At 51.7% G+C, this 27,947-nt stretch overlaps 1 protein-coding gene across 1 annotated transcript; it reads right to left on the bottom strand.

Moving 5' to 3' along the window:
• Positions 1 to 130: 130 nt before the first annotated feature.
• On the bottom strand, positions 131 to 27,217 carry LOC144160671 (xaa-Arg dipeptidase-like). The gene is made up of 4 exons (XM_077691885.1): positions 27,197 to 27,217; positions 26,452 to 26,709; positions 22,059 to 22,298; positions 131 to 679 (listed from the first exon to the last, which is right to left on the bottom strand). The coding sequence occupies exons 1-4, from the start codon at positions 27,215 to 27,217 to the stop codon at positions 131 to 133; spliced, it is 1,068 nt and encodes a 355-aa protein (XP_077548011.1).
• Between the last annotated feature and the right edge of the window lie 730 nt (positions 27,218 to 27,947).

The following is a 27,947-nucleotide window of genomic DNA, read 5'->3' as shown; positions in this document are numbered from 1 at the left end:
GGTTCACTGAATGCGCTACTGCTGCGGTGATGTATACGCCCTGAAAAAAAAATGCACTCAAGAGAAAATCGAGAAACAACAATAACTCAAGAGAAATTTGATGGCGCGAGCTTCAATCCACTGCGGCCCATCAGGAGGCAAACTCCTCTTGGAGCGCAATGCTTTCGATGAAGTCCTTGCGGATGGCAGGCAGGAGTCCTGTGTTCCTGAAGAGCTCAAGACCAGTGAGCGCCATGACCTTGGCCATGATGAGCGTGGGGCCCTGGGCGTCCGCATGGCCGGCAGCAACGGCAAATTCCCTGGAGTGGTTGGGCGCCGCACTGATGGCGTACGTCGGTTGAATGGTGGGAATACGCTGAGACACCATACCGATGCTGGAGGATGCCATGAAGACCATCTTGCAAGCTGGCTTGGGGTCCATGTTCACTCCGAGCATCATGGCGTGCTTGCGGAACACGTCGGCAAGCGGCGTGTTGGTGAGGAGTGCCTCGTTTCCATCCTGCCAGTCGATGTCCAGCGCACAGCCCGTGGCCACGGCGGCCCCCTGGAGGCAGTTCTCCAGCATCCGCCGCAGGTGATCCAGCTCCACGGCGTTGGGTGCATGGTAGAAGTAGTAAAGCTCCGCCTCGTCCGGGATCACGTTGGCCGCCATGCCACCGTTCGAGATGACGCCGCTCACCTACGAAGTTGAAGCGGTTTACTTCAATCTACGCGCCAAAATGGGCTCGTATTCAAGTAAGTAGACACAGCCTCTCTGAAAAATACTGGTCAAAACAAGAACGAACACGAACTGTCAGAGTTTAGGATGTTGCGGATTTCTAATTTACTGCCAACATGGATAGGCACCGACAACGATGTGGCACGTACGCACTACGGGGATTGCGGCAGGCACGCGATTGAGGTCGCAACGCCGCGCCGAACCACCGTGCACGGCGTAGCGTCGCTCTGGACCGGCGCCAGTAAAACCTGAAGAACGGCTTTCTCCTTTCGTAATGTCAGGGGCTACGAAGAATTCGCTGGGGGCCGACGAACGAAAGAAAATAGAAGTACGAACGGAAAGCGCAGAAGACGGCCCTGCAGCGTATACGACACCGCCACAGCTTACGCCGCCAACGCCTCCCCGAGTCGCCGCCAGTGTTTATACATACCATCACGCAGCCCCGAGCGGCGCCCGCGTTCATACGTGCTGTGTACGAGTGGTTCGGATTTCGGACCCTCGCTTGCGAGGGTAAACTGAACTTCGTGCGCAGAGAGTCGCCCCACCGCCGCTCATCGCGACGGACGTTCTCAGTGCTGTTTCCCCGATCCCATAACGCAATGTAATCAGTTTTCCAGTCATTAAACAGTTTAATCCATTTCCAAGACAAGTCCTTACTAAAACCGGCCACTCTGACATGGCGCAGCCGACAGGATCAGGATTTGAGGCCACGGAACGAACGGACGAGGAGACGAACGACGCGGACGAACTGCACCACGACTACGAGAGTGCGGCACGCGGACGAGGGGCAACGACGGACTCCACGTCAACGGTGATCGACCGGCTGCTGATTTCAACGGAACGCGACGTCCTGTGTTCAACGAAGAAGCAGCAGTTGGTGAACGAACTACGATCACGAGGGCTACCTTGCTCTGGCCGTAAGGACGACATCGTCTCGCGTCTCCTAGAGGACAACGAAAAACGTCGCCAGCTCTCCAAACGCTCGAATGTGCCAACGATACTTCAGGCTGCCTACGACGACAAATGGCAGACGAACCTGCAAGCGGCGCTATTCGAGAACGGGAGGCTGCGCGAAGAACGAGAACGTCTTCGGAGACAACTGGCGAGATTCGGCCACACGTTTCCCACGATGTCAAAGCCAGTGGCAAGCCTTCAACGATACGACGCACACCTTGGTCCGGAGACGCGCAGCACGCACAACAGCACGCACACGAACGAAACGGCGCATGCAAAACGGTGCACCGCCCGCTCACTGGACCTGTCCCAGGTGATCGCCACGATTACGGAAACGCACGCGAAGGTCAGTGAATTCCTGGCGAGATCGCGAACAACCGCTGCTCTGACACCGAGCCAACCGACGAGTTACATCACCCACGCACAGGTCTTCCCGGCGACAAGCAACGAGACGCGCAACGTACTCAGCGCGCACGAGCCAGAACGCAGCACGTACCTGGTACCCGCTTCTTCCGTACAGACCTTGCCCACGAACGGTACCGTACCCGAATTGGTGGAGCTCACGAAACAAACGCCCAGAGCACCGAACGCAACCGAGCCAGTGCATACGAAATTTTCCGCACGTGCTGTCCCGGCCCCAGTCCACGCAACCAACGACAACGCACCCGAATTGGTGGACATGGCCCTGACAATCGAGACGCAAAGTGCACAAAACGCACCAGTGGCGACGAACGACATCGAACCCGGACTCGTGGAGCTGACCACTACAGCCGAAACGAACAGCGCACGGAACGCACCCGAGCTGGTACGCACGACAACCCTCGCACGCGCTGTTCCAGTTCAGGTACCGCCCACGAACGACATCGTACCCAGACCAGAGGCGCTGACCACGACCAACGAAACGCCCGACGCACGGAACACGACCAAGCCAGCACGCACGGAGGAAACGCTATTCATGACACCCTCCGGTCCCGCTGCTGCCTTCCGGACTTGGCCAGCGAACGTAACAACCGCAGGAACAAACCTTGCCACGAGAAACGAAACGCCAAGCGCACGTGGTTCAACCCAGCCGGAACGTACGAGCTCTCCGGCACCCGCTGCTCCAGCCCGAGTTCACCCAACGAACGACACCGCACTCGCGCAGGTGAACCCGTCTACGAGCAACTACGCACCCAGCGCACGCGGCACGTTCGAGCCGGAACGTACAAGTTCCCCGGCCCCCGCTGCTCCGATCGAGACTCATCCGACAAACACCACCATGGTACAGGAGGATGCAGCCGTGAGCGTACGGGCACCAGGCAAACGAGACGCCATCGAGCCTACTTGCAAGAGAGGAATGCCTACCGCACCACTTTCGAAACAACCGACAAGTGACCAGAGCTTTAGCGACGACACGGACACGGCGAGAACGACAACGAACGAGACCGACCCAGACAAAGGCATCGAATGCCCTACCGAGGAAGCCACGCCTACGACGCCAAAGATTGTGGGACCGAATGGACGAGGCGAACTACGCCCATTTTCCCACAACAGCTTCGCTTCCGAGGGCAACCACGGCGAAGGCGAGCAAGGAGTCGCAACGATTTGTCCGATCAGCCACGCCAACTCACGACAACGCCACGCCACCACAGGCTCAACGAAAGGACAAACGGCTCCCGAACCGTACGAAACGCACACCTCGAGCAAAACAACGCCCTCAACGCACCGAACTCCGCGACTTTCACGGAACGCATCTCGCCACCAGACGAAACGCACGCCAACGTTCCCACGCGCATCAAACCCGCAAGAAGCTACACAGACTCAATCGCCGACGGAAGCGACGTGACCAACGCAACGCCGTAAATTCTCCCAAGTTCACGTCCGACGAAACGAATCCCACGGTACGCAAACTTTTGTCAGTTTGAACTTCGCCGACCTCTTCGAAACGAACGCCCACTAAACGAAGTTTATACGGAGCAACGAAAAAAAAAAAAAAAACGCCAGCATCGAGCAACTGCACAAACATTTGTGCACAGTTGCGTCTCTGGATACGAACGGACGTCAAACAACGCCGACACCCACAGAGCTCGCGGATAGCTCCATCGGGCGCCAACTCGGTGAAGGACCTGGGGACAGATCCTTCTAAAGGGAGGTCGTGTCAGGGGCTACGAAGAATTCGCTGGGGGCCGACGAACGAAAGAAAATAGAAGTACGAACGGAAAGCGCAGAAGACGGCCCTGCAGCGTATACGACACCGCCACAGCTTACGCCGCCAACGCCTCCCCGAGTCGCCGCCAGTGTTTATACATACCATCACGCGGCCCCGAGCGGCGCCCGCGTTCATACGTGCTGTGTACGAGTGGTTCGGATTTCGGACCCTCGCTTGCGAGGGTAAACTGAACTTCGTGCGCAGAGAGTCGCCCCACCGCCGCTCATCGCGACGGACGTTCTCAGTGCTGTTTCCCCGATCCCATAACGCAATGTAATCAGTTTTCCAGTCATTAAACAGTTTAATCCATTTCCAAGACAAGTCCTTACTAAAACCGGCCACTCTGACAGTAACATTGGAGCCGGAACCCGAGAAGCAAGTCAGCATTGCGGAGAACATTCTACTGGCGAGATGGGTTAGCCTTTCTTCAGCTACGATTGGCATGGATCGGATCAAGAACAAGCGCGCGTCACGGCGGGCTATGAAAACGAAAATCATCAGCAAGGTGAACCAGCTGCTACAGTCCCAGTAGTTGGACCTTTTGGCTCTTCGTGTTCTTCACGGGCGTCTTCGAGCGAACAATGCAGCATTGTCCGCATTTAACGCCGAGCTCCAAGCCCACCTGACCGGCGAACAAGGAGCAGAAGGTATACGCTTCGTTCATGGAGTACGGCGACGCAGTGACCAACGCACTGGCGTTACTCGAGCACCACACGGAGGCGTTGAGGTCATCTTCGACGCTCCAGGCTGCTCCTCCATTGGATGACGCCAGCGGGGACCGCAGAACTGCGACGTCTACCGGACTAGCCATGCAAACTATTCGGGAGTTTGGAGCACGTGTTCCCAAATTAGAACTGTTGCGGTTTGACGGAGCGATAACGCGGTGGCAACCTTTTTGGGACATGTTTTGCATTCGTTCGCAAGAATCCCCGGCTGTCCAATACTGACCGCTTTGATTACTTGGTTTCACTACTTGACAGGGCTACTGCTGAAGCCGTTGCTGGCCTGCAAGAATCGTTTTGGCAATTCCAAAGCGATCGAGCAGAAGCATTTAGAAAATCTGCGGAAGCTCAGTCCTGTATGATTCATCCAGAAACGTGGCCACTTTGAGGGAGCTTTACGACGGCGTGCTAATGAACCGACCAGGACTAGAAAGCTTTGGCATTGGAATGTCTTCTTGCGCATCCATGCTGAACGAAGTGCTCCTAAAGTGATACCTAGCGACATCATTGTCGATTACTTCAAACAGCAAAGCCTTGCTGCTAGCACCGCTTCCGCGAGCAGTCATAGTTCTTCAACACACGAGATAGAACATCTGTTGTCTTTTCTGAGAGTGGAAGTCGCGTGTAGAAAAAGAGGCTCCGAGATCAGCAAGCCTCAACGAAGTGGCGAGGTTGACCGAGGGTCCAAGGAGCAGCCGTCTGTTCTGTTCCAACCGCTGCCGTCCTGCACAACGAGGCACAGACTTCGTACTGGTTCTCCTGCTCTGCAAGAACACAAAACCGAGGAATGTCCTAGCGACATCACTTTGGCTGGCAAGTGAACCCGCCTAGCACGTGACGGCCGATAATTTAGATGTACCGCCAAGGGACATCTCGCGCGAAGCTGCCGCAAAAAGGCCCAGTGCGGGTCATGTAAGCGACCACATGCTACCACGATGTGGGGCACTGACACCGCCCCAAAATAGCCTGAAAAGGCTGCAGACACGCGACATGCAGCGATGCCTGTGGCCGCGCGCAGCCATCCCTCGACTCGACAGCGACGTTCTATTACAGACGTTCCGCGCGTGGATAACAACAACGTCGCATTGCTGCTACGTCCGCGGAGCTTTCGATAACGGCAGTCAGCGGACGTTCATCAGAGCATACGTCACCTCTGAAGCTGAAATTCGCTGTGATTGGTGAGATGTGCATGGCCGTCAGTGCTTTCGGGCGATCTGGAGGTCCCAAGAAAAAGTTCAAAGTCGTCAGAGTGACCCTTTGAAATCAACATGACAGTACGTCTACAGACATTGAAGCCAGCGTCGTGCCTTACATCTGTAAAGGCATGGCTGATGCGCTGAAGGGTAATACACTTCTGCAACGTCTAGTCGCCGAAGGGAAGTCAGTGGCTGACACCATCACTTTCCCAGGCATGGAATTTAAACCAGGAATTAGCCTTCTTGTTGAAGAGAGAAATAGAAGGGAGCAATAGGAAGAGCAATTGGAAGAGAGCAATAGAAGCAAAGGCGGTAGCCTGGTCGGCGTTCTTAGAACGCACGGATATACATGAGAATGAGGACATCTCTTCCTCGTTTCGGCGGTTTCGAGAGGTAGGTGCTATTGGCATCATGAACACTCCACTCTTGCACCCCAGTGAAGGTGTCTTACGAAAATACACCGACCCAACTGGGTTTGAAAACGGGCGCTATGAGGCACAACTCCCACAAAACTCCACGCCAGTCTCCACGACCGACGGCCGCAAGAATGCCCTTTCGAGACTTCGCAGGTTACTCGGCGACTCCCTGGAAACGAAGCGATTAGGGCCTCTGATAAGGATGTGAGGCAATGGCAGAAAGATGACCACGCAGGAAAGTTTGTAGGGGGTACGCCGGGTCCAGACCATGGCCACTGAGGTCCTACAAAAGCAGTTAAGAACCACTCGATTTTATGTCGTTTGTGACGCGCGCCATCACATGCTCTTGGGGCCTCTTTTATGAAGGGCCACATTAAAAAGAGACCGAACATCAACGCGACCTCAGAAGAAGAAAAAGCATCTTTCTGAACGTTCCACTGACAGCACTCAAAAGCTACTTCCTCAGCGACGCAAGGGTCCCCGGGTAGGCCGAGGCCGACAGTGCGAGAAGAAAGACCTCGGACTTTTTTTTTGGCGCTCTTTGGCCTAGAAGCCCTTGCGCCACAAAACACAATCATCATCAAGAGACCTCGCACGTTGCAAAGTGAGGGCTCTTTCAAAACTGCAAACTGCTCCGGCCACAGCGCTACCAAGTGACGGAGCCGACAAAAATGACGTTTCGGAAACTCGAACAATCGGCTAAATGTACCTACAAAAGATGTTCACATTAGGGGATTAACTAAACCAGTGAAACTTTCATGTGTGTGCATTTGTTGTGTGCGAGTGAGCATTTGGTGCGCGCCGAGGATGTTGCGGATTTCTACTTTACCGCGAACATGAATACTAATAATGATGATAGGCGCCGTCAACGAAGTGGCACGTTTGCATGCACGGGGATTGCGGCAGGCACACGATTGAGGTCGGAACGCAGCGCTTGGACCACGGTGCAAAGCTTAGCGTCGCTCTGGATCGGCGCCAGTAAAGCCCGAAGAATGGTTTTCTCCGTTCGCAACATAGGACAGGTAGACCCGAACACACTAATATTTCTCCTTTTCCGACACGATATCGAGGCTACATTGCCAGCGTATATATTTTAACTTCCGAACATTGCTTACACGCTATTTGGTTCAGTTGAAAAAAAAAAAACGCGCCCTCTCCAGATCCCCGCAACCACCAAGTGACGCCGGGAGCCTGTCGTCAAAATTCCCCTTCGCTACAAACATGATGATGATGATGGTTGGTGTTTAATGGCGCAAGGCCGACGAGGGCAAAGAGCGCCAGAGAAGTTATTTAATGAAAACAAGTGATTACCACAAAAGGTAGGTATAAAAAGAGTAAACCGGACATAGTAAGATCAAAAAAGATAATGGTGATGGCTGGTGTATAGGGCCAGATGTGATTACGCATGATAGGAAATGAGGTTTAAAAACTTAACATCTGACAAGTATTTAAAAACGCGTTTTACAGAAACCATGGCATCGTCACCTAGAAACAGAGACGGGTGTAGGGGAATATGTTGTCTGTACAGTTCTCTGAAGTGTTTGTGTCGTGTTGTGTCAAGTTCCTTGCATTGTATGAGTATGTGGACTACGGATAGGCCCTCCCCACACCTGCTACACAGGGGTCTTGGAGAACCCGTGAGCAGGTGCGAGTGCGTCACATGTGTATGGCCTATCCGTAATCTAGCTAAGGTAACTTCAATGTGCCTGTTGTGTGAGTCAGTAGTGTATTGTCCCAAGTGTGGTTTTATTACGTGTAGTTTGTTGTCTGTCTGTTCGCTCCAGTGTGCTTGCCACGTTTTACGGAGTTGCTGTCTTATGTGTGGCTTGAGGTCTGTGTAAGGAAGTGTTCTTATGTTTACTGTGTTTCGGAGTGCAGCATTGGCGGCCATTTCATCCGCCCGTTCATTCCCGCCGATGCCAGAGTGGCCTGGCACCCAACACACAGTCACCTCAAGGTTTGAAGAATACGCCAGCATAATTGATTTCAAGAGAAGGTTAACTACATGGTTTTTCGATGACTTTCCGGATGTTAATGCATGGACGACGCTCAGCGAATCTGTATAAATGATAGATTTAGGAATATTATGTTCAACTATGTGATTTACAGCCAGAAAGATGCCATATGCTTCTGCCGAAAAAATACTTGTCTTTGCATTCATGGCTCTACCTCCTTCAAAATTGGGTCCATGAGCAGCACAAGACACCGCAGTGAACGTTTTGGAAGCATCAGTGAAAAACTCTGCAGCCCTGTATTTATCCTGCAGATACATGAAATGCTGCTGAATCGCAATTCTTGGTGCCCTGTTCTTATCAAGATGCGTAAAAGACAGGTCACAGAGCACAGGGCGCAGATTCCATGGTGGTATGAAATCAGTGATGGGTGTCTTGTGAATGTCTAAAAAGGGTACCTCATGCTCAGAGGCTTCCTCTCTTACCCTAAGTGAAAAGGGCAGAGAGATGGATGGACGATTTAAGAACAGTTGTTGTGAGGATGTGTTATTAATGGTGGAATTAAAAGGGTGGTTACTCAGGGCCATGATTTTCGAGGCATACAACAAATCCATGTAAATCCTCTGGTGATATAGGGACCATTTATCACACTCAGCGTAGAGGCTCTCGACTGGGCTAGTGCGAAAAGCACCACATGCAAGGCGAAGACCCAGATGCAGCACTGGGTCGAGCATTTTCAGTGCCGTTTTTGTTGCAGACCCATAAATGACGCTTCCATAGTCCAATCGAGACCCCACTAGGCTTGTGAAAATACGCTAGAGGAGTTGCTTGTCCGTTCCATAAGACTGGTGGGACAAGATTTTAAGAATGTTGAGAGCCTTTAGACATTTATGTTTCAATTGCTTAATGTGAGGTATGAATGTAAGTTTTTCATCCAACACCACTTCTAAAAACTTGTGTTCCTTCCTCACAGGAAGCGAAACGCCATTAAGTGTAATGTCTGGGTCCGGATGGATCCCACGCTTCCTGGAGAAGACAACACAGGTGCTTTTTTCTGGATTAAGTTGAAACCCATTCTTGTCTGCCCAGCTGGCAAGTTTTTTGACAGCGAGCTGGACTTGACGCTCACAGATGGACATATTGCATGATTTAAAAGATACCTGGACGTCGTCTACATACATGGAATAAGAAATTGTAGGTGGCAATGCCTTCCCAAGGGAGTTCATTTTAACTATGAAAAGAGTGCAGCTTAAAACTCCACCTTGCGGAACGCCGTTTTCTTGTACATGAACCCTTGAGAGTGCGCTACCAACTCTCACACGAAAAGTTCTTTCGGACAAATAACTAGCAAGAATGTTCATCATGTTCCCTGAGACACCAAATGACTTCAGGTCACTGAGGATCCCGTAGCGCCAGGCGGTGTCATATGCCTTCTCAAGGTCAAAAAACACCGTTGTGCAAAACTGTTTGTGAATGAAAGCGTCCTTTATGTACGACTCAAGAGCGACAAGTTGGTCATTTGTAGATCGCCCCGCCCTGAAGCCTGCCTGGCAGCTCTCGAGAAGACCATTGTACTCTAAGAAGTACACGAGTCTCCTGTTTATCATCTTCTCAAAGAGCTTACACAGGCAGCTTGTCAGGGCAATGGGACGATAACTGGCGGGAGAGGAAGGGTCCTTTCCTTCCTTCAAGAAAGCCACCACTATGGCCTCCCTCCATGAGCGAGGAATGTGCCCCGAAAGCCATATGTTGTTGTATAGATGTAGGAGTGTTTCAAGAGTGTCTGGGTGTAGGTGTTGTATCATGGTGTATGTGATTTTGTCTGCACCTGGAGCTGAAGGCTTACATGTGCTGAGAGCAACCTTCAGCTCATGAATTGAAAAAGGACAATTGTAAGAAGTGTGCGACTTGTTGTGATCACGCAGGGATTTCTTTTCTACAGATGTTTTGTGTTTCATGAAAGTGTTTGTGTAGTGTGCTGAACTGGACACGTGTTCGAAGTGTTGTGCAAGTGTGTTAGCCTGGGCTTCCAGTGTGTCCCCTGTTGTACTAACCAGGGGAAGGCTGTGTGTCTGTTGTCCTTTTAGTTTTCGTATTCGTGTCCAGACTTTGTGTGTGTCTGTGTAAGAGTTTATGGATGTCAAGAAGGTGTGCCAACTCTCTCGTTTTGCCTCACGGCGCACACGTTTTCCTAACGCCTTGGCCCGTTTGAACAAAATGAGGTTACCCGACGTGGGGTACCGACGAAGGACACCCCACGCCTTGTTCTGGGCCTCTCGCGCCCGCCTGCAGTCCTCATTCCACCACGGCCTCCGCTGGTTGCGCGGGGCACCAGAGGCGTGGGGAATGGACTTTTCGGCGGCGTCGAGGATGTGCGCCGTGAGCAGTTGGGTAGCTTCTTCAACGTGTAGGTGTCCTATGGATGTGTGGTGTAGTTTGGATGTCTCTGTAAATGTATTCCAGTTAGCTCGTGCTTCATTGAACCTATTATGGGAAGATGGACTCCATGGGCCTTTACCTATGTATGTTAGTGAGGTGGGGAAGTGGTCACTGCCATATGGGTCAGTGCCCACACCCCACTCGAGAAGAGGAAAGAGAACTGCAGAGCCAATCGCCAAGTCAAGATATGAGTATGTGTTGTGTCCTATGTTATGGTATGTAGGCTGTTTACTGTTGAAAAGGCATGCTCCTGAAGATGTAAGAAATTTCTCTATCAGGCGACCTCGGGCATCCGTGCGAGAAGAGCCCCAAAGAGAGTTGTGAGCATTAAGGTCGCCTGTAAGAATGTATGGTTCGGGCAGCTGGTCAACCAACGCCTCGAAGTCAGAGCTCGAAAGTGCATGATCAGGAGGAATGTAGATGGAGCATACCGTTATCAACCTATTAAATAATATCGTTCGAATTGCTACAGCCTCAAGGACAGTGTTCAGAGTGACAGGGTGGCAGGCTAAGGATTTCCGGGCAATTATGGCCACACCGCCAGAAGAGTGTGTGCAGCCATCCCTGTCCTTTCTGAAGACCATGTAACTATTCAAGAAATTTGTGTGCTTGGAATTCAAATGTGTTTCCTGAACACACATTACACTTGGCTGATTAGCATGCAGTAGTTCGTATACATCGTCAAGATTTTTAAGAAGGCCTCTACAGTTCCATTGAATTATGTTTTCTCTTCCCATTATTTAGTGTGAGAGCTACTGGAGTGTGTGTGTTTGTTCATGTGTCGTCTTTCGGGGCTGTGACTCTCGCCTTTTTTGGCTTGTCTGGAGGCTTTGGCGTCGGGACGCGTTCCTTGCGCTGCGTTGCAGGCAGGAACGGCCCGACATCCATGTCGTCGTCGGATGTCCGAGGGGTGCCCGATGGACCGGGCCCCCCGGACTTGGCCCCCCCTCGGGAGCCCTTCGTTTGAGCCGCCACCGCCGAGGGCGTCCGGGGCGCCAGAGGTGGCACGGGCGGTGCGGCGACGGTGGGAACCGGTGCGGGGCCCGTGGTGTCCATCACCTCGGTACCCTCCAACGCACGGGAGGACGGGGAGACAGAGGCGGGAGCAGCACCGGTCCCGACAGAAGTGGTTTGCGCCACAACCGCTGCTGCCTCAGCAAGCGGCGTGGTGCCGGGTTGGGCTGCGTGAGGCAACCCAGCGGGGGGCGGGGGCGGGACCAGGTCAGACTCGCTGAACTGGGTCCCTGTGGACACCAGACGCCGCTCCGCCCCCCGGCGAGCTGCATCGGCATACCTCCCCAGAGGGAAAGAGGCGAACCTCTTTCTCGCCTCTGGAAAGGTGATGTTCTCGGTTACCTTAATGTTTATGATCTTTTTTTCGAGTTGGAACTTTTCACACTTGCGGGAGTACGCTGCATGCGGCCCGCCACAGTTCACACAAGACAGGGTATTGGATGGACAATTATCGCTTGGATGATCATTCGCCGCGCATTTCGCACATGTCGTTCGGCCACGGCAAGAGTTCGTACCGTGCCCGAACCGCTGGCACTTAAAACAGCGGCGCGGGTTCGGGATGTAGGGACGTATTGAGCACCGGATGAAACCTGCATTTATGTGTTGTGGGAGAACTGCGCGGTCAAAGGTCAAGATAATGTGCTTGGTGGGAATCTCCTTGTCATCTCTGCGGATTGTGATGCGTCTCACGGCGGTGACGCCCTGATCCTTCAAGCCGGCAAGGAGATCCGCATCCGTTTCGTTCAGGAGGTCTGTCTCGGATATCACACCCTGCGAGCTGTTGAGGCTCCGATGGGGTGTGACCCGGATGTCTAGATCAGCCAGTCTAGTCTGAGCTAGAAGCTTTGTGGACTGCTGCTTGTCATGTACCTCGATGAGGAGTTCACCAGTTCTTTGTTTTTTGGCCTGATATGATTTTCCTATTATGGCTTCAAGATACTTGGCGATCAAGAAGACTGACTGAGATGCAAGAGGGTGGGTTGGATTCAGGGACTCCATGACAAGAAATCTAGAGTAATGATCTGGTTCAGGAAATGTCAAAGATGGCAATGGGGGAAACGATACTTCGGTGCGGCCCCTTTTAGGGGGCCGATCACGGTTGGGGGGGGGTTTAGACAATACCATAAAGCATAGTATAAAAGCAGGGAGACGGGGGTACTTTCTCCTTTGACCTTACCCTGGTAGCCAAAGAGGTCCCGGAGCTCCCTGCCTGGTGAACAGACAGGGAGCCCATCCGCCGGAGCTTGACCTGGGCTCCGACGGCCACCGTTCGTGGTTTCTAACCCTCCACCTATAAACACATTGCCACGGTTGGATCCAGCGTATGTTTGGGGGCTCGGGGTCCGCGGTATCGCCAGTACCGTCACCAAGATTGCTCAAGGTGCCCCGTGCGGGGCCTTCGCTACAAACAGACCTTCAAACAAAAATGAAGAAAAGGTCCTAGGGCCTTCCTATCTTAATATAAGACTGCTCATATAGCACCTTAAAAAATGCATTCCCACCAATTAATTTGTATCAAGTAGTGAAGCTAGCTGAAAAAAACTGGCCGTGCATCTGCTCCTTTCGTTGCAAATGTCGGCGAAAGACGATAGTCGTCGGGCACCCCTGCCAAGTAAATGTCTCCCTTCTTCTTTTCCGATCACCTCTTACGCGGTTCCTCTCCTGTCTCCCCGGAGCAAGAATTACTTTTTTCTCCGTGCCCGTCTCGCTCCTCCCAAGATAAACATGCTCGAGGTTTCCTCAAGTCCATTTAAATTTACCGCGTTCCACTGCTCCAGGCCGCGTGCCTCGATGCCAGCGCTGCCGTACGGCGGAGACGTGCGTGAATCGAGCACCCTACTACCACGTTTATAGAACCACATTGCCCTGCTCAACTTGCGTTCCAAGCGGAACGTGGAAACTAGCTAGTCGACCCTGGACCACCTCCTTGGTTCATGCTCGGGCCTCCAGGCAGCACGAGTTCGTCACATGAGGGCCCTTGGGTACCACCCAGGACGACCACCTGACCTTCGCCGCTGGACGCACGGTCCCCAATACCGGCCCCTCCTCGACTTCATTGTGGAGACGGGACTGCTGGACTACATCTAGTTTATGCCAAAGGGCGTACTTGCGTACATAAAAAAAAATAAAAAAAAGAACCTTTTGTTATTGTTGCCGTTTGATTTCTTAAAATCCTCCAAGAGCTATAGTGGCGCGGGCAAGAGCAGGCGACGATTTTCTGCTGTTGATGTAGTATTTCGTTTGCTATCGCAGAAACCAAGCATCCGCGAATTTTTAATAGAGGAACACTATTGATAGGGTTTAACGCGCCGACGCAACGCAGACGATTAGGCACGCCGTAGTGGAGGGCTCCGGATTAATATTGACCACCTAAGGATCTTTAACGTGCACCGAAATCTCGTACACAATAAAGGAACACTACAAATATCACTTATGTATTGATTTTATGCCTCATATTTGCGTAATGTCCTGTTCTTGTTCAACAATGTTGACAAGTATGAACATTAACACCGGACTTGGACGTTTAGATTTGGCTGTGGGTTTATATTGCGTAGCTCCGGCTTCACTTTGGCCGGGTGGCTGAATCGACTCACAGACAGACAGACAGACAGACAGACAGACAGACAGACAGACAGACAGACCAAAATTTCTGCGTTCAAGTGCCCAAGAAAGACTATCGTCTTTAAAACAGCTCGGTGTAAAGCTTGGTCTTGGTAAAGCTGATTTCTCCATATTTTTTGTTGCTTTGAAGCCTCTGATAAAAAAATCAAAGCCCCTTTCACCTAACGAGAAGGATAGTTGAAACTCAAAGCTTTCTCTGCGCGAAATTAAGTAAGCGGGCGTTTGCGATTGGTTTGCTTCAATTCGAGTCATGTAGGAGTTCGAGCTGCTTAGAGCATAAGTAGACGCTCACACTTTACACGTGAACTGCTCCGACCGTAACGGAATGGCGCAATCAGACAGACGTCGGCTTCATAACGCGGGAGACCCAGGTTCGATTCCGACCCCGGAAGCGTTTTTTTTTCTTGAGACGCTTCGTGTTTCATCTTCATCATCATCATCATCATCATCATCATCATCATGTGCCCTTCTCGGGAACCAGTTGCGTAAATTTCGCTTTCCTGCTGGATATTTTTCTGTCATGATCTACGGCGCAGCCGGGGCATAGAAAGCTTCGCTTTAAAAGAAACGGGACTCTTGCGTGTGCGCGACATACACCAGCAAGGCAACTCGCGACATTATTCGGTGGCATAAACCACTGAGATGTGCTCACGCACTACGTATTAAATCACGAGAAGGCTGAAGCGCCGTGGTTGCTGGTTTATATTTCTTAACAAGTATTTCAATACACAAACAAAACAAGCGCTCGCGCACAACCGTATAGGCCTTTTTCAATTGAACATTTACCGTCTTGGAGCTTAGATTGAAAGAATTCGTGCGCCGCTAAGTTGCAGTGATTTTTTTTTGTATTGTCCGCAAATCTCACCAATGCCTTTTTTTTTGTTTTTCAATTTACTTACCATATCGCATTTCTCCAGCATTCGCTTTATTTGTAATATGATCAGGAAACCTTTGGGGCAGCACGGAAGTGGCAGTGTGCCTATTCGTTATTTATTCTCAGGTTTTATGCGCCAAAGCTTCCGCTAGGGTGTAAGGCACTCCACAGTGGAGGGTACGGATTAATGTAGACTACCCAATGATATTTAACCTGCTCCGAAGTGTCGTCACAGTGGCATTTTTTTGTTGTTGTTGTTGTTGTTGTTGCGGTTCGCCTCTATCAAAATAATGGCCATCGCGCCCAGGGTCGAACCTCCGTGCTCGTGCTCAGGCACAGCGCCTCAGCCACTGAGCCACCGTGGCGGGTAGTGGGGACGTATCAAAGAGTGACATTAAAATCTTAAAGCTTACATATTTAAAGGTCATCGACGTTGCGCAACACTTCCAAAGCCAATGTTGAATTAATGAGTTTGTCTCAACATTTTCGCCTTAAATTTGTACGCCCTCGAGCCCACCAGCTCCGGAACGGGCCAGCTGAGTCGACCGTTGCACGTAATGGTCCCGAATGAAAAGTCTCTTGGCTGGGTGTGAAACTAACTGTTGTTTAATTCTTACTAACAGTGACTGCCTCTACGCGACTTATGAGGAAAAACTGTTATATAAAGAGGTTGATCCCCGTGCGTGAATGGCAGTCTGTCGATATCCAGAGACAATGAAGGTATGTATTTAGCCCATGTCCCTTCAGGTAGGAAGGTGCTCGGTAACTGCAAGTGCAACTGTGCAGTCACTTCGGGCCCGTCTGTGCTACAGCAAATTTCACTTATCGGTGCAGAACCTAGCAGAGAATCATGCAGGGGTGCTCGCGCACGCTCGAAGGTTAGCGGTGCCGGCGTGCGCGACGACGTCATAGCTAGGCGAGGCTTGGCTCCGCCTACGCGGCTGGGTGAAGGTCGTGCCGGGCGGCGCGCGCCGAAGTCCTTTTTTCTTCTTACTACTCAACATAGCCCTTTTCCTTCTCCCTTCCTTATTGGAGTCCATAGCGCACCTTCGGCATGCATTTTTTGCTGATGATATAACCTTATGGACCACAGAAGGCTCGAGCAATCACCAACGAGTCGCCCTACAGAAAGAAGTTGATACCCCGATCTTCTACCTCCAATCCAGAGGGCTGACGTTTAACCCTCTAAATAGTTCCTTCTTGTCTTAAAGTCCCGCACCAGCGGTCGACCCACAAGTAACCATCTTCGGTCCCCATACCCCAAGCCAAGACTCTAAGAATATTGGGTGTCCCATTCCACCACGATGGATCCGGCGCGGCCCTCTTACCTCAACTCTTATTCGCCGCAACAGCAACAAAAATTTTGGAATGAAAGAACAGGACACGCGCCGCGTCGTACAAGCGCTACTCCACAGCCGGCTCACGTAAGGCACGCCGCTTCTGGCCCTCAAGCCTCAAGAGCAAGCCAAGTTGGATGCCCTTGTACGCAAGACATAACAAGCGGCACTGGGACTCCCTGCGTACACCAGCAACGAGAAACTGTTACAACTCGGGATACATAATACCCTCTCAGAACTTCTGGAAGCTCAATACACGGCGCAATTCAACCGACCGTCCCTAACACCACCAGGCAGGAGAGTACTCCAGCTCACAAGGAGAGCAACCCTCAATTCCAACAACGCCCCGCACCCGATCCCGCCAAACATACGGTGCAAGATCCGGGTAGTCCCCATACCACACCCCATGCACCCGACCTTCAACAAGGGCAGCAGAGAAGCTCGCGTTCGTCATCTGGCTAGACAATGATCAGAAGACTGTCAACTTCAGTACACGGACATTGCACAGCACCCCCCATCACCAAGAACCACAATTGTTGCCGTGAGTCCGCAGGGTGAGGTTGCCACAGCAACATCTTATTGTAATCTATCACCCACAACGGCTGAGGCAATAGCGATTGCACATGCTGCAACTACAGTCGAACACGCATATATCGAACACGGGTATATCGAATTATTGTCTATATCGAACTCATAAATTATCCCCTTGAAAATTCTGTGTAAAAGTGTAGGAATTCGTACTTCTATATCGAACCGCATTTTTCCCGACATTGGTTATATCGAACGCCGCGCGAGCTGGAAGGTGCTCTTCGGCGGTCGCTGCACCCCCGATTGAGCTTGAGGAGGATATATAGAGGAATGCGCGGGCATGGCGAAGGCTGGCTCGCAAAACTAATCCCCCCTACCGGAACGAATTTGCGCTTACCCAGTCGGGTAAGCGCACACAAACCCGAACACAAGCCGGACTCTCGGAAAATGCACACAGTGCGAGGTAAGGATGCCCCGAATGTACACGTCCTTTTTTTTTTTTTTCTGCGGCTGCGTACGTTCCCCGGTTTGCCGAAAAAGAGTTTTGTTTTCTCTCTCTCTGGGTCTGTCTTCTCCCAATGTCGTCTCGGGAAAGGGAAGAAGGAACGAAGGCGCTGGCGGCCTCCTCCTTCTTTTGCATTTTGCTGCTGTTGCTGCTGTTTGGCGAGTTGTCTCGCACCTTTCGGAGATCACTGTTTCTCTCGGAGATGACCATCGCGAGCGCTTGGAATTGTTACCTTCAAAGTTCTTGTGGTACGGGCGCGCTGTTCTTCTTTTGTGTGCGTGTTGTGCGTGGTGTGCGAAAGCGCAGCGTAGGCTACTGCTGGAATTTTCTAGTTGTGCAGCCTCGAGAAGATCGAGACCAGCGTCTTTAATTTCATTTCCAGGACGAAGAAGCAGGCGATTTTTTTTCACGGAAATAAAGCGTCCTGTTGCGTCCTTAGTGCGGAACTAGTTGTCATTCTTGAATGCGACGATCGGCAAGTGATCGTCCGCCATAGGTGAGATCTCAGAGCCCATATTTTTTATATCGAATTTTTCATATATCGAACTATTTCGCGATCCCCTTGGAGTTCCATATATCCGTGTTCGACTGTACTACCCACCAGAACCAACCCGAAGTCCTATCTCCGACATTGTTTAACGACATTGTTTAACGACATTGTTTAACGACATTGTTGAACGACATTGTTTATCTCCGAGGTCCTATCTCCGACATTGTTTAACGTAGCCATGATAGGACTATCCGAGAGGCTCGATAAGATAGAAGACCTGAGATACACTATCTACGCGGACGATCTCACTCTGTGGATCAACCGTGGTAGTGACGGGCACATTGAAGATATACTACAGCAAGCCATAGATGAAATTGGAAATTACATAGAAACTTTGGGACTCAAGTGCTCGGCCGAAAAATCCGAGGCACTGTTCCTCGTCCCCCAGTACAAGCGGAAAGCGAGCAGGAACAGCCACAACATAAGACTTAAAGTAGGAGGACAGCAAATCCCCGCGAGGGACAAGATCAGAGTACTGGGGCTTTATGTCCAGGACACCGGCAGAAACACGGAGACCATACGACGACTAGAGAATGCGGTGGCACATGTTTGCAGAATGATGAAACGCATCTCAAATAAGCATGGGGGGATGAAGGAGCCCAACCTCCTCAGGGTGTTTCAGGCCTTCGGTATCAGTAGGGTCCTTTTCGTAGCCCCCTACATTAGGCTGACAAAATCCGAGAAGAATAAGTTGGACATAATAATAAGAAAGGGAATCAAATGTGCGCTAGGTCTTCCCCCGAACACGTCAACGGCCAAGATTCTTAGTTTGGGCGTATCGAACACTTTAAATGAACTCATAAGAGCGGCAAATGCATCGCAACAGCAGAGACTGTTGGGCAGCAGGACGGGTCGCAAAATACTCGAACGTCTGGGATACCAGACCAGTGAACTAGCCAAAGATACACGCGAAATACCAAAGTCGATCAGGGAGAAAATTAAGGTAACACCCATGCCCAGAAACATGCATTCCGCGTATCACGAAGCTAGACGAAAGAGCAGAGCCAAAGCCCTGCAAACCAGATACGGTGGACAGACGAACGTCCTTTACACCGACGCAGCGGCATATCAGAGTAAAACCGCTTACGCAGCAGTAGCGGTTACTGAAAGCGGGGTCCCAGTCTCGTGTTGCACGTTACTGAGTAGGGACGCGACGGAGGCCGAGGAGGTAGCCATTGCCTTAGCAATGACCCGGCCGGAAATTAGAACGATAGTGAGCGACTCTAAATCGGCCATCAGAAATTTCGACCGAGGGAGGATATCCAGCGCCGCTTGGAGTATCCTCGCAAACGTAAAAAACTTTACAACCGAATAGGTAACGTTAGTGTGGACACCAGCTCATCGGGGACTCATTGGGAATGAGAAAGCACATGCGACCGCCCGAGGTCTTACAGTCCGGACGACCGCCAACGCCGCCGCTGCTGATGTCCAGTCGTTGGCCTCAGCCTTGCATGCCGAGCCTCCTTCCCAAATGACGGCGAACGAAGGGCCGAGTGACTACAGTGAAATCACGCAATATTATAGACTGGAGAGGAAGATACTACCTCCTGCGGATCCGCAGCTAAGTAGAAAAGAGGAGATTTACTGGAGACGTTTACAGACGGGAGTTTTCCAGAACCAGTCCTATATAGTAAGTGGCATCCCAAAGTCGTCGATCCAAGATGTAAGAAATGTAAGGGTCGAGCGGACCTCGTCCACATGGTGTGGACTTGTCCTTCGTACAATAAACCGCACCGAAACGTAGCATCCTGGGAGGCACTACTCCTCAGCCGAACCTCCGAAACCCAGCGCAAGATCATCGGTCTCGCCCTAGAAGCCGCCAAGTCCCAAGGGATACCGGCCGACTGATGGGGGGAGGGAGCACCTAACGCTCCCTTTTTGACTGGTGTGTAATAAAGTTTTAACTGACTGACTGACTGCCGACTCCCAACAGGCCTGCCGACTGTATCAGTACGGAAGGGTACCGGCAAGCGCCCTTCGTCTCCTCCGGACCTTGCCCGAAGGTCTTGAAATCGCAATCGTATGAACCCCAGACCAGTCGGGCCTTGACGGGAACGGGGCAGCTCACGCTGCCGCCCGCGATCTGCACTTCCGGGCATTCCCATCCTTCAGGCGAGATGCCACGAGCGGCCCGTGCTCCACAATCCCCTCTCTAACACCCCTCCACCCTACATTGAATGCCATCCTATCCCACTACCTGCACTCCAGAAGGATCTACTCACGACCCCACCCTACTCTCAGCAACAAACAGTCTCATACCTCGCACCGGCTACAGACCGGTACTTACTTTAACTACACAGAACTCTCCCACATTTCTCCACCACTCCTGCAACACGACTTCCGCACTTGCAACCTCCCTCTCGCTACCTACCACTTGGTGCACTCATGCAAGGACAACCCTAAACCCCTCCCCAATCCGTCACCTGAGCAGTGGGAGTCTGCGCTGACAGCTCGGCTCCGTAGTAACAACAAGCTCTGGTCGACCGGGCACTGGAATCAGCGCGGCTCGCGGCCTCCTGGACTTGGGAGGCTGACCGCTTCCGCTCTTACTCTTACATCTGTCTCCCTTTCTCTCTCTCCCTCTCTCTCTTTCTCTCTGGTATTTCTTTTTTTGCGAACGCCAACGGACCAAGCCCAAGCTTAAACAGCACTGCTGCTGAAACGCCTTGTTTCCCGAAGAACGTTTTCTCTGAACGACATGCTCGAATGAGCTTCGAAATGACTCAAACTGCTCATATTTGTGCCTTGATGTGGACTTGACTTGTGAGCTTTTGTCGCAATTTTGTCATTTGTTCTGCATTGCATGTTTCTGGTCACAATATTAGCTCCCGAAGAAGAACGTGGGGCCTTACAACCATGGACACGAGAGATTTGAGATCTCTCAGTAGCCTTGCAACAGTTCTGGCTTTATGTTGGACGCCAGGGTCTGCCTGCTGCGATTCGGCCAAAGCAAAAAAAGGCGTCGTAAGTTTCATCCATGAGCAGGAGGAACGCACCCAGCCACAGCCGTTCGCATCGTTTTTTTTTTTTTTTGTTGTTGTTGTTGTTTTTCCGTGGCTGCAGGGAGATAATAGAGAATTTTAGCTGACCGTTTTCGACAGTCCGCTTCGATACCGGCGACCCGCTCAGCGCAACCGGAGCCAATGCCTTCCGTGGACAGGCGCGCCACGCATGCGCAGTGACGCTTCCGCTTGCTATCGGAGCGGAGAATACCGTGAAAAACGGTCAGCTAAAACTCGCTAATAAAAGGGACGTGGAAAGAAGCTTGTGTTGGGCTACAGCTCAGGTGTTTACTAATAATGTTAGTAAACATGCTAGTGGCGCAACACTTGCGTTTCATCAGCCAAGAACCGTATTCTAAAACCGGCTGGCGATCGAACAAGTAGTGTCATGTCGGGTGTGGGGTTCAAATAATTCGGAAAGCTAACAAAATTCTATACGAGGTCGCGGTGGCGCCCCATATTTATGGCGCTCTGTGCAACCGCCCAGATAGCCCATTCCACTCTCGTTGGCTGCTAAGGTGGCTACCACGTGGCATGACGTGGAGCAGAGAAGGGCGTGGCCCGAATGGTAGGCTTTGTGCAGCTATTTTTGAGGGAGGCCAAGAGGGGAAGAGGGTGAGGGGCTGGGTTCTTTATTCCTAAGAGGAACTCCCACTGTATATAGGGTGTGTTACAACACTTTAAGGCATTCCTGTGGTTCAGCTTAACCGCAATGCATTTGATTGACCAATACATGCAGCCAACAATGAAATTTCGCCGAATGACGATGTCGAGCATACGATGATTTGCGGTCTTCGCTGTGGGATCACGCATGACAGGAATGGCATTATGAATTGCGAAGTGCCACAGGCCAGCCCACCTTCTTGAGTCAAACTGTATGCACTTACATCGCCGTCTACTGCTAACTTTGCTTTGTTGGCGGCATGAGTTGGTTACTCGAGTGCACTGTGGCGAAGTTGAACCAAGTGTACCATCGAAGATGCTGCAACATTGCGAATGCCGCAACCGCCGTAAAAAGCGCGAACATGGACTCTGTCGTACCTTCCAGGTGGGCCTTATCTGCTGCCGCATGGCCGACACCGCGGTGTGAGCGGTGACGGCCGCGTCCAGTGCGTTCACGTTGTGCGTGGAGGCGCCGATCACGTAGGCAGCCCTGCCCGTGTAACGGGCACGCACTTTTCCCAAGGCCAGGAACGGGGGCGCAACGTCGTTGACGGTGCTCGGGTGCACCATGATCACCGCGTCCACGCCTGTGAACGCGCCGCCCTTGAACATCAGCACCTGCACGCAGCGCAGCGACTGTCACTCATTTTTTGCGCACGTATTCGAGAGCGGCCGGGTGTCTTGCATTGGCGACATCGCTAGGCGTGCTTTCGCTTGATGGTACGCCCCGGTCACTGCAATCATGCGTCCGGGTGTGTTCGCCCGCTCCCGTGGTTTCGCGACGCCGTCGGCCCTCGTCGTAACTGAGCGAACGAAGAGGACACCTAAGATAGACTAGATAGAGTGAGCAGGAAAGCGAAGGATGAAAGTATGGCGAAAGTGTGAGGGGGGAGGGGCGGTATACCGAGGCCGCGCGAGACATGCTCGGCGGTAGCGACGCGCTGCGAGATAACAACACACACTAAGAAAAAAGGCAGAGAAAAGGAGAAAATCGCGGGCTTTCTCCCCCAGCCCAGCAAGTTTCTTTCTTAAGCTCATTACATGTAGCGCCCTCTGTACGGCCTCTATTTAACACCGAAACGGGGGAGGAAATATTCTCCCCTGTCGGCTGCGATCTGCCGCCGGCGCCGACGCCGATAACGAAACCGTTCTCCGTTGCACAGTGGCTTTCGCCGATAGGGCGTACACGACGACTCTGTGCAACACCGCCCCTGCAGTGTGCTGCTTACTTGTCCTCTCGCTGTCTTTTTTTAGGGGCGAATTACCTTAGGGGCTCGGGCTGTCGGCGTCTCCTGTCGTCTCGTGTAGTCACGGTACTAAAATACCGGGACACTCGTTTTCCAACGCCTCGCGCTAGAACGTTTCACTCCATCGGCCAGAACCCGTACTGAACGAACACATAGGGACACTCATTTTCCAACGCCTCGCGCTAGAACACATGCTGCAGCGCGTGTCCGAAGACAACCAACGGCCAGTCTGTCTCTCATTTAATAGCTCAAATCCGGTTCAACGCGAGAGGGCGCCACCGCCTAAGCAAACGCGTGATTGCTCCTCCCGCCGGCGCTTCTATGGCGCCCAATCAGCGCGCACCGTGCGGCAAGTTGACTTACAATCTTTGGATATACTTATACACTGCGTGCTTCGCCCCTCCCCAGGTATCACGTTGTTGGAGATGGCCCGGGATTTCTTTTTCATCACCATGTGCTCGCCGCTCAAACGCAAGGCTCGCCAGCTGGCGTCTCTGAATGGTTGCCACACCAGCGGTGCGCTCTTCGCTAAAAGAGCGAGGGCAAGGCAAAGAGTGTCGTTACTCATTACGCGCTGAACTGTTTCGTTACACGTTTCTTTTTTTTTCTTCTGGCTATTCTGTTTCTTCTTACAAAACTTCAAACTAAAGTAAGGTTGCAATTGCACGGGTTACATTTGACGAAATAACAAAACACAGCTGAGGCTCACGCATTGCTGTCGGTTATCGAAACAAACAACAAGCTTTTGTTCCTACTTGCATGCACTGCGATCAGTGTTATAAATACGTTGAAGCCATTTAAGGTTTAGTTGTGCTTTGTGATCACGTGAATGTTATAGACATGTGAAAAGTACGTGTTGTGCAACGTGTATGTATACGTGTATTATGGCTGCGTTGTTATCTATTGCGTGTATTGTGCGTTGACAATGCCATCAATGAAGTGAATGTCGCTGTGTTGTACTATGTTTCTTCCAAATCTGTGCCCGCCAAAGTGCGGGCTCTGTAATGTTTCCTATACTATATACGTTAGCCATAGAAGAAACTCCTTGATGTTAGCGGCCATTGATAGTGATGTTTAGTAGCTGCGACTCCTCACCCCCACTTTTTGAAGCAAAGCTTTCTACCTCTACCAGCCAACGGTTCTTTCGCGGCGTGCGGGACAAGAAACTCCAAACGCGGCGGAGGCGGCGGGGTGGGGGGGGAGGGGGGGAGGGGGAGGCGGAGGGTTTCACTTACGGAGCACACTGTAGATGGCGCGGCGAATTTACCCAGCGTTTCCCGCCCGGAGATGCTGCCTGCTCGCCGGCGGGCGCGTCGGCGGTACGGCTTTGTCGTCTGCTTTAGCGACGGTTGTTTTGGGCCTGTTTTGGCGTAACTTGGCGTACATTGCGCGCTTCCATCGCACGGCTTGATTAACTTGTTCGACAGCACCTTCTGGGTAACCCGAACCCGACCGAATTAAGTGGTCGTACGGCAAAGATACGTTAGGGATTGGTTTGAAGGGCAGGAAAACAAAATGTAGAGACCACATACAGACATCTGGCCGCTCGAGAAACCCTACCTTTTGCGCACTGCTTGCCACGAATGGGACTCCGTTTTATAAATTAATTAATACCGATTCGATTGTGTTTTAAGAGGTATTACAAAAGGCGGAAGGAGCAACTGGTCCTGATAAATAGCGATTGCAAAAGTTCCCTCAGCTTTCTCGCAATTCTCAAATTTACTAAAACTAACTAGTTTAAATCGGTATAAATGGGAATCGCTAAGCTCAAATGCCGAATTGTTTCGGTGTCTACGCTTGTGTCGCGCGGTGGTGTAGCCCTGAGCTATCACATCAGGATGGCTATACTCGGTTACAACTCAAGAACGACACCACCTAATGTAGTGTATCACTCCGCCAAAGCGCCGGACCCGTGACGTCAGTGCGCGCGCGTTTTGAAAGGGGTTTGCTATGAATGCGTGATATCGTCTGCCTTGTCTCACGCAGTTTGTTTGTCGTCACTGGACTCGTTTATAAGCATATTAAGTCCAAAAAATCGCGCGAAGGGCTCACGCCATGTTCAAAATATTACCAGTAACGCCCTACTTGCGCCGCGCGGAGAAACATCCGGCTACGGTGATAAGGCACAGCGGCAACTCTTCGTGCCGTTCTGAAGTTGTCACCGAGTAGGATCCGCTGTTTCACCCTTCGAAAGACGCTCATCGCCGTTTTCTTTCTGCCAACGCACGGCCGGGCTACGGCGGCGGCGTCCACCGCTCTAGCCTGGCCGTGGCCGACGCTGCTGCGTTCGGGACGCTGCCCCCGCGAATTCCAAGTAACGGCTGGCAGAATCTCTCGTTTCACTGTTTGTATAGCCGCGTGAGTGAATTCAAGTGACGTCGCATGGGCAATTGTTGTGGGCGTCATTTAAGGCTTAGCTTTCCAACCACCTTCACGGCGTGGATTGGAGCCAATTTTTTTAGCGTCATTTATGGGTCATTTTTAAACGTTAACGATTGCTTTACTTCAAGCTCGTTAGATGGCGAGCAGTGTCATCTCCTCGCTCGGACGGACGCGCCCGGTAAATTTTTCGTGCCCCTGCACCGCCTTTTCGCTGAGGTCCGCGATTGCTGACGATCTGCATTTTGATACATCGGTTGTAGCAAGGTAAGACGACTAACATCAACTAGCTGTTCTCAAACAGCCGCATTGGATGTTTGTGATCTCGTGTGTCGGTTAACAGCGCGCTTACAAGCCTGTGGGAAATAAAGGTGGCATTCCGAACACAATCGTTGTGACTTCATGCTCTGTGAACGGCGGCGTATTCGCTCTGAAAGCGAATGCGAAGCGCCTCCCGGGGCGAATAAATTCGCGCATACGGATTTGTCATGTCTTGCTAACTGCTGTTCTGGGGCTCGGTATATGATGTCTTGGTCATTTTAGCGCATTTTAAGTGCACACAACCGCAGTAACTTACCTATTTGTTCTCCCCCGATCCTCAAACCTATCGGCTCGCTAGACCTTTCTCCAATAACATGCTTTGCTAGGGTAGCGCCGCCAGGGGAGGAACGTTTCTCCATAAGCTCACGAAAGAGAGAAATCTTCCTCCACTCCCACGGGAAGAAACGCGCTCCTCCCTCTTAAAGGGAGAATCTTTGTAACTCTTAAGGAGCAATATATGATGCATTTTGTTTGGCCCTTAAGAAAGAAACGACCACGCCTTTTTTTTTTTTTTTTTTTGAGAGTGCAGAGTAGCGCGTGCCGTCCTGCGTTCGACGATGACGCGATCACTTCCCGAGACAAAGAAAATGCTGCGTCTGCCGCTGCAGCAAAGATGCGAAGAATAAAAGTGGTCTGTAACCATACATATATGTCCGTCTGAAATTATTTCCCTAAACATATTTTGCACAGTCGAAACAGCTAAAGAGCTGCGCTCGAATTCCGCACTGGGGAGTGTCGTAATCGTCCGCCATTATTTTGCTCTTTGCGTTATTAGGGCTGGTAATCGGCATTTCTTTGCCCTTTCCACAAGGAATATTGCGTGCCTTGCCAGAGCCGCTTTCCTCGGCGGGCGTGCCGATGCAGACGACGCGCCCTATGAGGCTTGGCGCCTGCTCGAGCGCGGCCTTGAGCGCCAGCGTGGCTCCGAGGGCTGCCTCGGCGATAAGATTGTGGCCGCAGGTGTGGCCCAACTCGTCCAGGGCGTCGTATTCGGCCATGAAGCAGATGCAAGGGGTGATGCCGCCTGCACTCCTGGCGTACTCGGCCCGGAAACCCGTTGGAAGCACGTAGCTCGGAGTCACCTGCGTCACAGTTGACGCGCACAAGTGGCCAGATTCAGCAAACCAGACTCACTGCGGAGGCAAGTGGAATCTGGACAACAGTCGAGCGCAGAAGGATATGTGCAACGAAAGTAAGAATTCGCCACATAACGTGGAATAGAATGCGAAGCATGACCGAAAGCTTGCACTACAGGTAAAGGTAGCAGCTAACAGCAGTGAACCTGTGAGGATAGCTATAATTTCGTCTCCCTCTCTGGTCGGTATCGATGAACAAGTCCATAACTGCATGTGTATTACGGGCTTAGAAGTGGCGAGACGGAAATGAGGAGCTCGAAACGAACACATACCTGGAAACCGGCCCTGCAAAGCTCCTCCGTGAGAAGGTCATGCGCTTTTCTCTCATCAAAGCGTGACTCCGGTGACTGCCAGATTGAGGCCTGCACTGCGTCTAGCGATTTCGCATTCAGGTCCACCGTTTTCACGACGGTAAGAGCCACCGAATCCATACCCGCTGCCGCTGGCCCTGCATTCTCGACATGGGCAAGCGCCTGCAAGCGGTGGTTCAAGTTCAGCCTGTCGCAAAACTCATATACGCACAAAGCATCGCCACAGTACAATATAATGCTTGCATGGAGTACCAGTAGATAGTATATATAAGAGATTTGTTACAGCTTGCGCCACCTTGTTTGCATCGTTTTTCATTGTGCGACCTCGGCATTCAGCACTAGAAACAGAAGAGCTTTTGGTCTGTTTGCCGTTACACGTTTCATGCCTTTGGTCAACTTCTAAGCCCATCATAGAGCTTCCCGCTGAGGTAAAATAAAGGCGAAAGGGCTGTGCCCCTGAGCATGAGCGCATGGGGTCGATTCCCGGCAGCAGGGCCTGCCCTCCTGGTGGATGGCCAACACGCAAAAAACGCTCGTGTGTACAGCGCTACGGTGGACGTTCACTATCTCTTGGTGGTTTGAAGTTATCAGCATCTCTCCATTGCTGTGCGAATAATGCCCCAGGTGTATCTCCAGCGCGTAAGAAAGCAATTCGAACCTGGAATCCAAACCACGTCCCAGACCATTTTTCTTCCTTTTATATTTCTTGTTAGGCTACAGTTTTTGTGCGCGCTTAAACATTTCTTGATAGGATGCCACTAATTTGAAAAAAATCACGACGCAACTAACGGCATTTAATGGACGACTTGCCTCTGACGAGGTGCGTGCTACGTCGTGGTCATGGCGCTGGGTCCACAAAGCCCCGTGCAAACT

Source organism: Haemaphysalis longicornis, unplaced genomic scaffold (genome assembly GCF_048455015.1).
Source record: "Haemaphysalis longicornis isolate Haplotype H1 unplaced genomic scaffold, Haemaphysalis longicornis Haplotype H1 scaffold_1, whole genome shotgun sequence".
NCBI lineage: Eukaryota > Metazoa > Arthropoda > Arachnida > Ixodida > Ixodidae > Haemaphysalis > Haemaphysalis longicornis.
Note: the sequence above shows the minus strand (reverse complement) of the source record. Positions and strands in the feature narration are given on the sequence as shown.

What these genes read in the sequence shown, in the direction of transcription:
- LOC144160671 (XM_077691885.1), bottom strand. Translation starts at nt 27,217, where the DNA reads ATGCAGGGCCAGCGGCAGCGG. An exon ending in TGCAGGGCCAGCGGCAGCGG is followed by an intron (nt 26,710 to 27,196) that starts GTATGGATTCGG and finishes ACTGTGACGCAG; the next exon opens with GTGACTCCGAGCTACGTGCT. An exon ending in AGATAAGGCCCACCTGGAAG is followed by an intron (nt 680 to 22,058) that starts GTACGACAGAGT and finishes TCAACTTCGTAG; the next exon opens with GTGAGCGGCGTCATCTCGAA.